The 13,836-nt window shown below is 35.8% G+C and overlaps 2 protein-coding genes across 8 annotated transcripts in view; one reads left to right on the top strand and one right to left on the bottom strand.

Annotated features, from left to right (window-relative positions):
* LOC111487273 (probable mitochondrial import inner membrane translocase subunit TIM21) overlaps window positions 1-2,504 on the top strand; it is a 13,154-nt gene extending 10,650 nt beyond the window's left edge. For both annotated transcript variants that reach the window (XM_023134638.1, XM_023134637.1), the window contains 5 exons: window positions 91-251; window positions 869-1,047; window positions 1,160-1,208; window positions 1,484-1,603; window positions 1,758-2,504. In XM_023134638.1, the coding sequence (XP_022990406.1) occupies window positions 91-251; window positions 869-1,047; window positions 1,160-1,208; window positions 1,484-1,603; window positions 1,758-1,916 (668 nt within the window). In that variant the 3' untranslated portion in view covers window positions 1,917-2,504. The remainder of the gene's footprint in view (window positions 1-90; window positions 252-868; window positions 1,048-1,159; window positions 1,209-1,483; window positions 1,604-1,757) is intronic.
* Window positions 2,505-3,329: 825 nt separating this feature from the next.
* Window positions 3,330-13,332, bottom strand: LOC111487184 (probable inactive leucine-rich repeat receptor-like protein kinase At3g03770). Of its 6 annotated transcripts, none has more exons than XM_023134477.1 (16): window positions 12,973-13,332; window positions 12,832-12,873; window positions 12,652-12,713; window positions 12,014-12,082; window positions 10,354-11,312; window positions 10,123-10,208; window positions 8,912-10,045; window positions 8,786-8,818; window positions 7,521-8,581; window positions 5,544-7,322; window positions 5,202-5,332; window positions 4,576-4,816; window positions 4,267-4,469; window positions 4,126-4,178; window positions 3,938-4,049; window positions 3,330-3,839 (listed from the first exon to the last, which is right to left on the bottom strand). In XM_023134477.1, the coding sequence occupies exons 10-16, from the start codon at window positions 6,886-6,888 to the stop codon at window positions 3,573-3,575; spliced, it is 2,352 nt and encodes a 783-aa protein (XP_022990245.1). In that variant the 5' UTR covers window positions 6,889-7,322; window positions 7,521-8,581; window positions 8,786-8,818; window positions 8,912-10,045; window positions 10,123-10,208; window positions 10,354-11,312; window positions 12,014-12,082; window positions 12,652-12,713; window positions 12,832-12,873; window positions 12,973-13,332; the 3' UTR covers window positions 3,330-3,572. The 6 variants fall into 6 exon arrangements, with proteins under 6 accessions (XP_022990245.1, XP_022990247.1, XP_022990248.1 ...); XM_023134479.1 differs by having other exon boundaries at window positions 8,926-10,045; XM_023134480.1 differs by having other exon boundaries at window positions 8,786-10,045; window positions 10,354-10,421; window positions 11,226-11,312.
* Between the last annotated feature and the right edge of the window lie 504 nt (window positions 13,333-13,836).

The following is a 13,836-nucleotide window of genomic DNA, read 5'->3' as shown; positions in this document are numbered from 1 at the left end:
GGGGGGGGGGCGTTGTTGGAGGGGTTGGAGGGGGTCTGTCTCTTGCAATTAACCCTTCCATGTTATATATTTTTATATTTTTTTTTGTAGGTATGGCTGTTTTATCTAGACGGCAGGGTGCAAGGGGATCAATTGTCAATTTGTCACCATTAGCTGTCACTAGTAGATGTGATACAAATGCTGGAGTGGCGTGCTTCGCTAGATTTATGTCGTCAAAATCTTCAGAACAACGTGGGCAAACCCCATCTGAGGTTTGTGTTCAATTTGAGTTTCTTTAACATCTAACAGGGAGTTCTAGATTTCCGGTTGATTAGTACTGAGTTTTAATAGAAGGAACTTTGACTGGATTTACATTTGGTGCTTTGTGTCTCAAATTTATGCATCCTCAAATAATTGTGAAGGTGACAACTAGCCGTCCGTAACTTCCATGTCAACTGAGACAAAAATGATCATCTCTAATAAATCTTAGATCCAATTAAGCAAGGACATGGGAATAATTAGAATATCAACATTATTAGTAAGGAAAATTTAAGTTAGCCTGTCTAGAATTTATTGTTAAACATTGTTGAATGCATTTCTGTAATATATTTATATGAAGCCTGCTTCCGTTAAGAGAGTTAGACAAACAACTAGAGAGGAGTGATACGATAAAGGAGGCAACACCAACAAAAAAAATGTTACCAGAATTGACGTTTACTAGGTATCTCATTGAGATGTTGGTGGTTAAAACTAAAACTGACATGACTGAGCATCGCCATATAAGCTTAAATTTCTTCTCATTTAGTTGCATTAGCCTGATGAGGCTGCTGCTTTATCTTGATCACCTACGAGTTCTTCAACCTGGTTTTTCCCTTGATCTTATTATCAGAGAAAAAAAGAAATATCGACAGTGGAGGATCCGTTTGATGCTCCCACATATAATATACCAGAGAAGCCTGTTACATTTGCAGAGGGAGCATCCTACAGTTTTATCATCCTTGCAGGGCTTGGAGTTGCAGCAGCTGCTGGATACGCAGTTTTTAAGGAGCTTATATTTCAACCAAAAGAGTAAAAATCAACTTACAATTGATTAATATTGCGAAGTTTTGCTTATAATCATGACTTATGCCTTGTGATTTCCTCTAGCTAGTGACTCTGATATGCTAATTCTTTTGTGTAGGTATAAGATCTTCGGCAAGGCTCTTAAAAGGATTCAAGATGACAGCCAGGTTAGTGAAATTAACCTCGACTTTTTGGCACATTTAAACACTCCCTTGGGGTTCTTGGCTTCTTGTTAAAGAAACAAAATTCAATAAGGATAAACATGTCCATAAGAACAAATATACTAAATGAAACGAAAACAACCAAGGCAATTATATATGCAGAAAACCAAGCTAGAAATGACCGACCGAGAGAACAAAGAGAACCATTTTGTACTTATTTCAGTGTTCAAGCTATCCTCTGAGCCTTTATGTTTTATTAGATTAGTTTTTCTATCCTGCAGGTTAGGGTAAGAATTGGTTCCCCTATAACTGGTTATGGGCAAGAAACTAGGAATCGGGCTGCTCGCCAACGTATCCCTAATAGGGTGTGGACTGATGAAGATGGTGTTGAGCGAGTAGAGGTAATTTGTGTCTTAAAATATGATAAATTTTTACTGTTATGGTAATGATAATTTGTTTTGTAGAAGTTGCTAAATAATTCCCCTTTTACATTGTAAATTAACAAATCATTTTGTAGAGTTCATTTTCTTTATACCTTGCCAACTATATTCACAGGTGAACTTTTATATTCGTGGACCCCACGGAGCTGGGAAAGTTTACACTGAGATGTTCAAGGATCAAGCGGATAAGCAGTGGAAGTTCACATATTTGATCGTCGAGGTGAAATCGCCTTCTCCTGCCCAATTGATCCTAGAATCTTATATGCCTGCCTGACCTTTCAGCATCCTAACCCGCTCTAGATTTTGTACCAAATAATACATTATTTAGAATTATCATCTCATGTTTATAGATTTCCTCCTCCCTCCCGCCCCATTTATATTTTTGATACGATTAGGCCAATTTTTCTAGTTCGATGTTTCGGATTACCTCCTTGCAAACGAGTTCCGATAAGTACTCACTCATTCAACTTTCTTCTACTCGATACAAGTGAATCAGAAAGTTTTGCCCCTAGATGATGCAGCCTCCGTTTCGGTAGCTCGTTATTGATTCTCTCTTGCTGCTAAATCTACCCTACCAAGGATAGATTTGTTCTTTCCATGCTGTGTGTATTTCTTTGTCCAGAAGTCCCAGATTTTCTCATGTTAGGCTCTCGCTAGAGTTGTTGTAGTGAAACAACAAAGAATCAACTGGAAATTGAAGGTATGAGGCTTATTTATTTGTTTGCTTCTTAGCTTGTTTGCATGCTTCGTTAAAAAGGCTCAATTTGCGCCCCTCACCTTCATACATTTCATAAAGACTTGTGCCAGTAAATGGATGGCTGATGTTATTCAATACAAAGGATAAGAACTAGAGCTTTTTGTTTGTTTGCTTGTTTTGGCCTGCTGATTGTTCTGTATTGTTCATGTGATGCATCAAGATTATTAACTCAATTTGTTTACAGTTAATAATGTATGTTTGACTGAATGAAGCTACTTTATCTAAGCTGAGAATTGAAAGATTCATTAAATAATGTGCTTTTTTTTCTCCGTTTTTGGGAGGATTTAATAATAATACAAGTTGAGAATATTTGAAATTTTTGGTAAAAAAATTAATTTATTCTCCCACTTTGGATTTTCATCTATTTTGGCCTGCTTTTTTAAATATAGATTTGATGATAGTTTTTTCTTTCAACACTAATAAGCCATTTTGAAGCATGTACAGTTTTGTTTTTGTGATTTAATAGATGGTGTAAATTTATTCAAGCTAAATTGATATAATTATTAATTTTAGTTTTTAATTAATGCACCCTCGAAATTTAGGAGTATAAATTGGCTTCCCAAATTTGAAAGAAGACAAGATAAATATAAATATTTAATGGAAAAAGAAAAAGAGAGATGGCTGTTACAACTTTTTTTTTTTTTTTTTTAAAAAAAGTAGACAATAATTGATGTTTAATTGCAATAAAATAAAATAAGAAAATAAAATAAGAAAATAAAACCCTCCACCAGGAACATGATGTCTTTTCGAACTCTTTTTTAATCATCTCGTTGCTGTATTATTTTTAGTGATTTCGCTTTAAGCAACAAAATTGTAGCTATTTGGTTCTTTACGTTCGTGACAAACTTCACTCCATGATTACAAGAACCAAAGAGAACAGAACACTGAAAAAGAAGTTTATAGGCCTCCACTGCTCTGTTCTAAAATGGCTTTCAGTTATACACCACCTGTTATCTATCAGATTTCATCTTCATTGATTCAAATTGGTGCATGACTATTACTGACGTTCGGTTTCTCGGTTTCGACTAATTGAACGATCAAATTCAAGTGGATAAGGTAGTGTAATGTGGAATATAAGAAGGCTACAATTGTTCCCTAAGAAGATAAATGTATTGGGCTTGAAAAATAAGATGCTTTACAAGTTCATGAATGTAAGTACGTACCATCTTCTTTTTAAGGCATTTCTAAGGATGGTGATGGTGAAGCAGGTGGATTTTGGCTGTTCTGAGTGTTGTCTCTGCTCAAATCCTGAACTTGTCCTGCAAAATGCAAATTCCAAAGGATATCGTCTACTGAAGGTCTATCTGCTGCCTTGTCATGGAGACATCTTACACATATTTCCATCATCGTCTTCAGCGATTCATCCGAACACCCCTTGTGTACTGCTGGATCTGCGATGCTCCTTCGAGCGATATCGTCTGTTTTTAAGCTTACCTGTAACTGAGAATACGAGCAAAACCAAAGCCTCAAGTTCAGCTTCAGACTTGTCAACCGTGATGATGATTGTGAGAGATGCAATGACAAGAAAATGTACTTACAAGATCTCTTGAAACATGAACTTCGTTTTGGGATGTGATCTGTCTTCCCAAAATGATTTCCAGTAAAATCACTCCTATGTCATACACATCATCCTTATCTGCGTGATTCATTCTGTAAACACATAAAACGCCACAAAATGATTTCCAGTTTCCGAATTCTTCTTTAGAAAACATTTAAAGAGTCTTACTCCATAGCATGGCGCTTCCCTTTTCTGCCAGTTGATGAAACTCCTGAAATCATCTGAAAGGCAACATAATATATCAACTACATTAAGCTTGAGTATGCAAACATATGAGATAGTCTTCGTACTCTCTGTATCATATCATACCGTTCCACCGTTTTCGACGACGATAGGTAAATTATAACTGCTGATTTTCACACGGAGATCTTGATCGAGTAAAATATCTGTAATCTTCAGATTGTTTGAGTATACACCAGGCACAATGCCTGTATGTAGGAACTGAATTCCCTTCACCACTTCAATTGCAGCCGATATTCTTTTCGTCCAAAAGAGCTTTTGCCCATGTAGCCCTGCATCATCAGTACCATGATGAACTAGCATGGCTAGATTGGGAATATACCAACAAAAGTTACAGTAATAATATAGCTAGAGATATGTCATGGAAAATCGATTTACCAGATACGTGGCTTCTTAGCGTTCCGTAAGGATAGTACTCGAATATTAAGAATACTCTGGTGATGGTTATACCATCTGGGAGGATCTCATAACAGTGTCCAAGAGCACTGACCAAATGACTGTGTCGTAGTTTCGATATCAACTCCAACTGATGCATGTAGGTTTGAGGGGTTTGCCGCCTTTTCAAAGTTAAACTCCTAATGGCAACTATACTGCCATCAGTAAACATCCCTTTGAATATCTGGTATTGTCAAGAGAGATCTTTCTTGTGAATCTATTTATTAGTTTTAATTAGCAGACAAATACGCAATAGCAATAGTTACAGAAATACTTCAAATGCCAGAAAGTCAAGAAGATTGTAATGACCCACTCCTAGCCGATATTGTCCTCTTTGGACTTTTCCTTTCGAGCTTCCCCTCAAGGCTTTAAAACGCGTCTGCTAGAGAAAGGTTTCCATACCCTTATAAAGGGTGTTTCGTTCTCCTCCCCAACCAATGTGGACATCACAAGTACGAAGAACTAAAAATACTGTTCACATCTTGAGCAACACTAGAGAAAAGTCACTGAGATATAAACTAGTAACAGTGAAAATGTATTAAATTCTGGTGAGTAAGCTTAAATGATACCTGGCCATCCGTACTTTCACTTATCAAAGTCGAAGCATCAAAGTTGTTGGTGGCCTCCTTCAGTTCATCCAAAGTGAAAGTTCGATAAGGAGGAAGGCTAGTTCCCAGCTTCATTGTCTGAGATATATACTCTGCAAATACATTGTGAATTTTAGTATATCTACAAGGACGAATTAAATTCATAACTCACGATAGAATGACGCCAATTTTCGCAATAGTTATGCAAGAAGATGCAACCAGACGGAAAAATTTGATTACTTTTCAGTTCTCTTGCTTTAATGAGGTCAAGCCAGTTTAAGAAATCAACCAGAAAGGAACAGGAAAGGAAAGTCTTTATCTTACTGGCATCATACAGCTGCTTGGCTGTGTTTGTTACAGATGAATTCTCTGTTACAAACCTTGTTGGTGGTTCTTTAAGAACGCCCATTTTGTACGTCCTTCTCATCGTGAAGAATACCAGAGCAACAACTATAATCCCAGCAATACTTCCTCCGAAAATTCTTAAGAAAGTCATTACCCCACGATGACCTTTCCTATGCTCCAGATTATGTGGCTTAATACTCACTGCTAAAGCTTCGTTGTGACAGAAGTTTAAGGGGTGCTGTTCTTGGTCTTTATTTGACAAGCAATTTCCAGTGTAAATGACATTATTGTTTTTGGACTCCAATTGCTGAAGACAGGTGGGTAAGTCTCCGGTCAAAAGGTTTGAGGATAAATTTACAAATGTAAGATCACTATTGCAAGATATGTTACGTAAAAGCAGCCCAGTTAATCTGTTCCCCCCAATATTCAGATACTTAATCGAAGGAAGTCCCAAAAGCGATGCTAGGAATGGTCCAACAAGCTTATTTGAAGATATGTCAAGCTTTTCAAGGCGATATAAGAAGGCTAACTCAGCTGGGATACCCGAGCGAAATCTGTTGTTTTTTAGCACAAGTATACTTAACCTCTTCGGTAATTTAGGGAACTGGGACCCCAGAAGATTGTCTCCCAAGTCGAGAACTTGCATGTTCGTTAAGTTGCTGAGGTCTGGCACCTTCCCAGAAAGAGAATTTTTCGAGAGAGAAAGAACTCGAAGGCTCCACATATGGGTAATGGAATCTGGCAAGGACCCATTAAAGGAGTTGTTCTGTAAACTCAGGGTAGTTAACACTGAAAGGGAATCAATCCAACTCGGAATATTACCAGAGAAATGATTGTAGTCGAGAATGAGAGTCTGTAGGCTTTTCAAAGAAGATATTTCCTCCGGGATGGAGCCATAGAAGGAATTTGAGCTTAAGTTGAGTATTTCTAGAGATAAAAGCTTACCAACAGTTGGAGGCAATGGCCTCTCAAAACCCAGAGAAACCAGAGATAGTACCTTCAGATTGGGAAACTGAGAAAATGTGGAAAACAAAAAATCAGCCGAAGTATTTTGTTGAAATGTGGGGCGCCCCACTTCACCAACAATGTGGAGCTGGGTTATATAGCCTTCATAGCACACGATGGTAAGAGATGGAGTGGATTCAGTGTCACAGAAATCTGTAAAATTGTCGAAGTTGGCTAGAGCTTGAGGGTAGTTTAAAAGTTCCCGGATTTGCAGAAGGGATTGGGATTCAGAAGGTTGATGCTGAGTTGAAAGATGAAAAGAGAACAATAACACGAACAGAAGAAGATGGAAATGGCAGACTGGTTTTAGTTTTGCCATTAAAGCTTAGAGGCAAAGTAGCTGCTGCTCGGTTGAACAGTCTAGAAGAGACCAAAAGAGTTACAGACCAGAGAGCAGAAAGAAGCAGAAACCCCCCATGAACAAGAAATGAAATTCTCTTTCTCTGACTGTCTCTTCGGTTTTATGATGGAAACAGATTCAAAGCTTGTTAGAGAAGCCCCAATGAACAAGAAGTGATCTTCATAATTCACAACAACAAAACTAAAAGTACAGTGGCTGTAATAAACCAAAAGCTTCTACATTAATCAGAGATTAGGCCGACTACTTTTTTCCAACTCGATGCTTTTCCCCTTTCCCAAGAGATTAGAATCTAAACATGGCTTACAGACTATTTAATACGAATTAAATGGCATAGGACTTCCACCACAATCTTGGCACTGAATAAAATAAAATACCTTTGAGATGCTATGTACCTGCCAAAATATAATTCAATTCTCTAGTACCATAGTGTGTATAGTCACTAAACAATTCTCTATTATAGTGTAGTAAAACTGTTAAGACTCAATCAATGAACCCTCAGAAATTGTATACACAAATATCCAATAACTTCATCTCAAATTTTACCATTAAAAATATAAACTATATAATCAAGACTTTGTGGATGTACTTACCTTAAAATAATTGAAGCTTGATCTACACAGATGATAAGCGGAAAAGCCAATTTAGTGGTAAAATGATATCTACATACCGACCAAATCTATGAAATCTAAAATAATATAAGCAAACTTCTTTGATAAAATAACATTAATTATTAGAGGTGATTGCAGAAACAGTCCCCACAATTACGATGTTAATCAATGCATTCCTAGAGAGGGATTGAGACAGTAATATATATTACTAAATAGGTTAAAAGACGGAAGGAGAATTTTTCCTGAGGAGTTGGTGTTGAAGACTTTATGATGGGATGAGTTATCCCTAGAAACAAATGCATATGGTTCACGGGGAGCACAGAATCTGTGCAATAATGCCATATTAGCCTGACAAATCAAACGTTCAAAAGGGCTTTTATTGCATAAAGCAGCTCTTTTGGCATCAAACTGAAACATTTTGGAATACGATACAACAGAAGCCTCTGATTTTATCTGTTCTTTTCGGCTCTTAGCAGAGTCTTCAGTCACGGGTGAATATTTAATGGAGCACCGTTTGGAATTTTGTTCATTGAGAATATTAGTGGGCTTCTTCTTTTTTCTTTTTATCCCTAAAAGGCTCATGTTTCATTACAAAATTAAGAGCTTGATACCTAACTTATTTCCAAGCCTAGCGATTTAAAAGTACTGGAGATTTCATGTTTCCCATTTTGGGTTCTTTTTTCTTCTTTTTGTTCATTTTTTCAATTTGAAATTAGAAAAGGTCAAATATTTCTTCACAAATTTACATTTGATAGATATATCTAAGACATTATTTTTAAATCTAAGACTTGTTATTATTTTTAAATTATTGCCTGCTTAACAATTAATTTAATTGATAAATCAAACTGTACACTCCATTACTAAACCAATCTGATTCCTTTTCTCTTTTCTCTGTTTTTTTTTTCTTTCAAACGCCATTCCAATTTTAATCGTTTTCGAATTTCAATTTATTTTTTCCAGTCCTGCAACCAATGATATACCCCAAATTTGTAGGCCATACCCGCAAGTTGCTTTTGAGGTGTGATTCGCACAGCCAATCTTACCTACAACAATCAAACCTTAAAACCATCAACAAACTCTTTGTCTGATGGTATCATATTTTAACATTAAGTATACTTGCTATACCAAGTGGGTAACACTAAAAATAATTGAGGATTCATAAACATGGTAAATATATCATTTAACATGTCGAAAATGCCTCAGCAATAAAATAATAAACTAAGATCAAATACTTATACACATTATACCTTGATGAGGTTAACTTGTCTTGATTCGTCAACCTAAATATTATTCATGGATAAGAAGTGTTAGATGTGTAAATCTCCAAACTTCCTAATAAATTCAAAATAAAAGTGAACCAACTCAAATCATACCGAAATTTACACACCCTGGAACATTCAAGAACGATTATTGCTTTGAAGAACCGGGGGGCTAACCCAACCCCCCATTTCAGTTGCCTTTTAAAAAAGGAAAATGTTCTACAAATGGTCTTGGTAAAAAATAATAGTGCTGCAACTTCAAGTAGATATGAATGATAAATTACAATTAATCATCTAATAAGTAAATCAATGAAAGACAACAGTTTTCCAAATATATAAAAATCAAAGACAATATGGCATCATTTCATTGCGTCGTCTTTTAGGAACAGTCCAACGGGTCCCATCATGCTTAATCAATAACCAGTGTACAAAATGTGAACAAACCATGCCCCTGGATGAGGAATAATAAAGGTGAAGCTTTAGAGATAGAACTTACAGGATGGGAAATTGTACTTAAAGATCTTATCAATATTCTAGAAGATATTTGTTTCTTCTAGCACCAAAAGCAAGTCTCTGAACAAAATGGCAAACACGAAACAATTAGTTGATGGTACGAAGAAGGAAAAGAAAAAAAAAACATTTCAACTTAATTGAGAAGTAATTAATCATTTCTCAACTGAGAATTGAGAGTAATCTTTCAGTCCACTGAGGAAACGAATGTACGTGGGCCTTGTTGAACCATTGGCTGGGATAGATCTTATGTTTGGGCCAAGGTATTCAGCGACCTGTAAACTCAAAGGCCGCGGACATGAAGAAGAAGTGCAGGAGCAATTATTATTATATAAGCAGAACAAATGCATGTAAATAATCTCACCCACCTTAATAGGCTCCTTCAAAATATAACAATTTGTCTTACCGAGGAAAAAGAGAAACAAAAATATAAAATCAATCGTTACCATAATTTTTTTTTTCTAACATAGATTGTAGTGTCCACCCATAAACAATTGGAGGTCTGAAGTCTTGTCTTGTACATATATTCAAACTGTCTGGGCTCATCCTAATAATTTCATATTAATTTATCCTTAGATTCATCAGAAGTGCTTAAGAGAAATAAACCATCACATGTTTCGGTATAAAATTATTTGCTCCATCTGTTATTCGAGTAATGGAGATGAAATGAGCAGCACATTGTGGATGTCATCCAAATGCACAATAGATTTCTTGTGCGTTTCTCATGCCTTCTGCATTCTTCTTGAAAAAAATTATACATAAGAGGAAGAACATTCAGACATAAGAGAGAATGTTAATAATAGAAAGAACAGTACCTAGGGGTGGGTCGCCCATCAGAACCAGCCTCATCAATGTTGAAAATATGACCTCCTCGAGGTTTGTTTAACATCATCTTTATTGCCTAAACAAGAAGTCAGGAACTATGCATGATTTACAAGAGCATTTGTAGTGACAACTTCACTGCATTAGAGAGCGTCTAAGGAATAAACCAAAAGAATTTCCATTTCATGTCATTGAGATTTGGAGATCAGAAGGAGGAAGCTCACATGAGATCTTCATCTGAAGTCTCGAGAAAAGGCTTAAAGCTATAAGCATTTGACCCTGCATTATTTGTCTGCATTGTTCTTGCAATACGTTAAATAGCAATAGAAGCAAACAAAATCCCACCAAAATAGTACTAATTATAAGACATAAAAAAACTGTGTATGAGACTCATCATATCCTCTCACCAAAATCAATCAACAATTGAAATAGTAGACGATGAAACATTTTTTGTTCTTTTAAGTCCAGTTTTCCTATAATACGATAAATATTGCAATTGTAAACTATGAAAATGCATACTTTGTCCAAAAACATCTAAGCATTGTATAGGCCAACGATTTTCAGACATGCACGTGTTAGAATTGTATGAAAAAACCTCAATGACATGATAAAGCTATCCACACGAGGCATTTCTTTAGTGGAACATCTCAATAGCATCATTATACACAACGACCTTTTACTCATTTCAATAGTTACTATTTCATAATTGCTAGCGTTATCCCTACTGTGTTTGCTAATTTACTCAAGTACAAAAGGGTATGCATGCACACAAATCCTGTATTATGTGGATTATTCTAGAGATATCATGTTCTACTTCCAATTTTTTTTTAAATATTTCAATCAAATTTCTATATTAACGACATCTTCACCACCGCGAGTCAGCTAAAAGTAAAAGAGACAAGTAAATTTAAATGGTTTGAGGTTATGATTCATGTTCAAACATTAAAGGCCACCTATCTAAGATGTTCAATATCATATAGATTCTTTGATACCAAATAGACTTATATTGTAGTTAATGGAAATCACGATTTACTCATTTGATCTTCATGTAGAAGGGGAGGGAAGGGGAAGAGAAAGAACAATTTGAAGTAGATACCCATATGTCAATGTATTTAAGATTTTTCTACACAAAATTGACTACAATTTTTACATCCTCTCCTTCTCGCACGTCACATTTAGTACCCTGTAAAGTAGAATTAGATTAGGACAGAGCTTGAAGTGTCGGCAACTGCTCCAAATGCAAATAGTACATGGCAAACAAGGAAATGATAGAAAAATGATGAAAAAACATCTGCGAAGAACAAATTAAATTGAAAAAGTTTAGCAGGAGGTAACCATAGATGCTTATCATGATTATTACGAGAATCCGTACCTAATCAATAAATCAAACACATTTTTATGGGTGCAGAAATGTATTAATAAATTGTTAAAAGAATGTGCACAACGCAAAAATAACCACAAACACATAAGAACCCAAAGCTTGAAAATTAAAAAAGAAAATTATGAAACTCTTCAGGGAAAATAAACTGATAACGATGTTAAATAATGAAACCATAGACTCGAGCTTCTCCAAATAGCTGAATTGATCAAATATCCTATATACCTGATTAGATGGCGGAAATGTATTACAAATACAGCTTCATACATACTTTACAAAATAACCTGCAGTCACTCCATGTAATTCATGAAGCTCCTACTCTAAACATGACTGAAAAATGAACTCGACATGCAATAATTATATAAGTGTGCGCAAGTACTAGAAAATGTAACTCCTTAGTTAATATTTTACAGTCCTGTACAGATTTATTCAGAGTCCTACACGAGTGTCCATGAATGGGAGGAAAAAAACAGAAGGTTTCATGATGAGCATAGTGCATATGTTACCTGATAGTGAACAGATTACAACTTTGTCACCTGCTTTCAGAAACTGTTTGGCCAACGCATATCCTATTCCTGAATACATTGCAAATATGAGTATAAAGCACCATATGAATGAACATTAGGAAGTTAAATGCACTGATGTGTCAAAGAAGTACTCTATATCCGCACTCAAATGAAAAACTCCAATCCCAAAGATCTGTAAGTAATTAGAATATGACTAAATCTACACGATCAAGAAAATTCAGGTAACTGTGTGCAATACATAGTAAACATTTTCCTTGGATTTGGATGAAAATCCTAAGAATAACCGGTCGTTCTTTGGTCCTCGTAGCAATACAGTTTGAAAAATTATATGTCCAAAGCCTAATCTATGAGGTTTATGACTAACTTGATAATTAAAAGGATATTAATTCGAAGGATATCTTTGCACTCATTTAAGAGCTCAGACTTTAATTGATTATGCTCTAACTCCCAATGTATCCATCTTTCTACGAAGTCCTTACAAATAAACCATTCGACTACGATGCAAACAATAAGTTTGACTTCAATCATATGATATAAGCTCGTGAACCTTAAAGGAACATTACAGCCTACTAATCCAGACTGCTACTGTACACGTGAAATCAAAGTCTAAAACATACCTTCAAATTCTTAGTAAAACTAAGAGGAAAGAGCCAACCAGGAAGTTCCTCAAACTCAATTCCTAAAAAAAAAAAAAAAATCAAGTCAATCAGATAAACAAATATATATTCCACCACCAAAATTTTCGTCAAAAAGCAAAAATACAGTTGAGCGAGTACAGTTCGGAATTTCTTGCTTACAAAAACGACGTCAAATACCAGAAGCCATAAGTTCAAGCAAAACTACAAACAAAGTACCAGCAGGAAATTAATAGATGCAACAGGAAACCAAAGCATAACGCAATATATCAAACAAACAAAATGAAGAAAAGGACGCCACACCTTTAGTAGAGCCAGCGATCGTCAAAACATTATAAGGAGGAATCATAGGCCCTCTCCGCTGAAAGACCTCAGCCTTCAATGATAGAGAATTGGAATTCACAAGATCTGGCGCGAACCACCAATCGAAAGACTGTAACTCTCCGATTTGCAGATTGATAGGCGAGTCCGGAAGGAGGTGAGACGAAGAAGAAGCCACCGTTACGCGAGATGAAGGAGAACGGAAACTGGAGGGAAACTGAAGAAAATCCATTTCCCGCGGTAGAAATTTCCGGAGTATGAAATTCACAAGAGTAATACGAACTTTGAGAGTATGAAATTTCATGCCGTATCTAGAAATTTTTGTGTTTATGATTTTTTCTTGTAGTTTCTTGGAAAACAAGACAATAAATAGTGAGCAATATCATAGTCATAGTACCAAGCATTGTCACAAGCATCATGATATTTATACTCACTACACAACATCATAAAAATCTCAATTTAATATACACAACAACGCTTCCCACCGAACAAAATCCCTCAAGTATCGAGACTCAGAGGTGACCTATGGGAATGTTCATATTTGATGAAATTAACGGTCGAATATGATTTTAGGAGCTGGGTTAGGTTGTAAGGTCTTGTACACATGATCTCGGTTTTTTTTTTTTTTTTGTGTCCTCATTTTTGTCTCGGTACAATCTCTAGTCAGCGTAAAATTACAATTGATGCCCCTCGTTTCATCGAGGTGTCGTTCTATAGTTATCAAAATATTGTGTGCTCGAGTTTGCTAGCTTGAGATGAAAGTGACCCGATGATTCTATCGTGGATATAGAGGAGTTTACCTTTTCTTCCTCCAAGAGGTAGGAAAGAAGACCATAATCAAACAAC

This window comes from Cucurbita maxima, unplaced genomic scaffold (assembly GCF_002738345.1).
Source record: "Cucurbita maxima cultivar Rimu unplaced genomic scaffold, Cmax_1.0 Cma_Scf00012, whole genome shotgun sequence".
Classification (NCBI taxonomy): Eukaryota; Viridiplantae; Streptophyta; class Magnoliopsida; order Cucurbitales; family Cucurbitaceae; genus Cucurbita; species Cucurbita maxima.
This window is presented reverse-complemented; position numbering and strand designations above follow the sequence as displayed.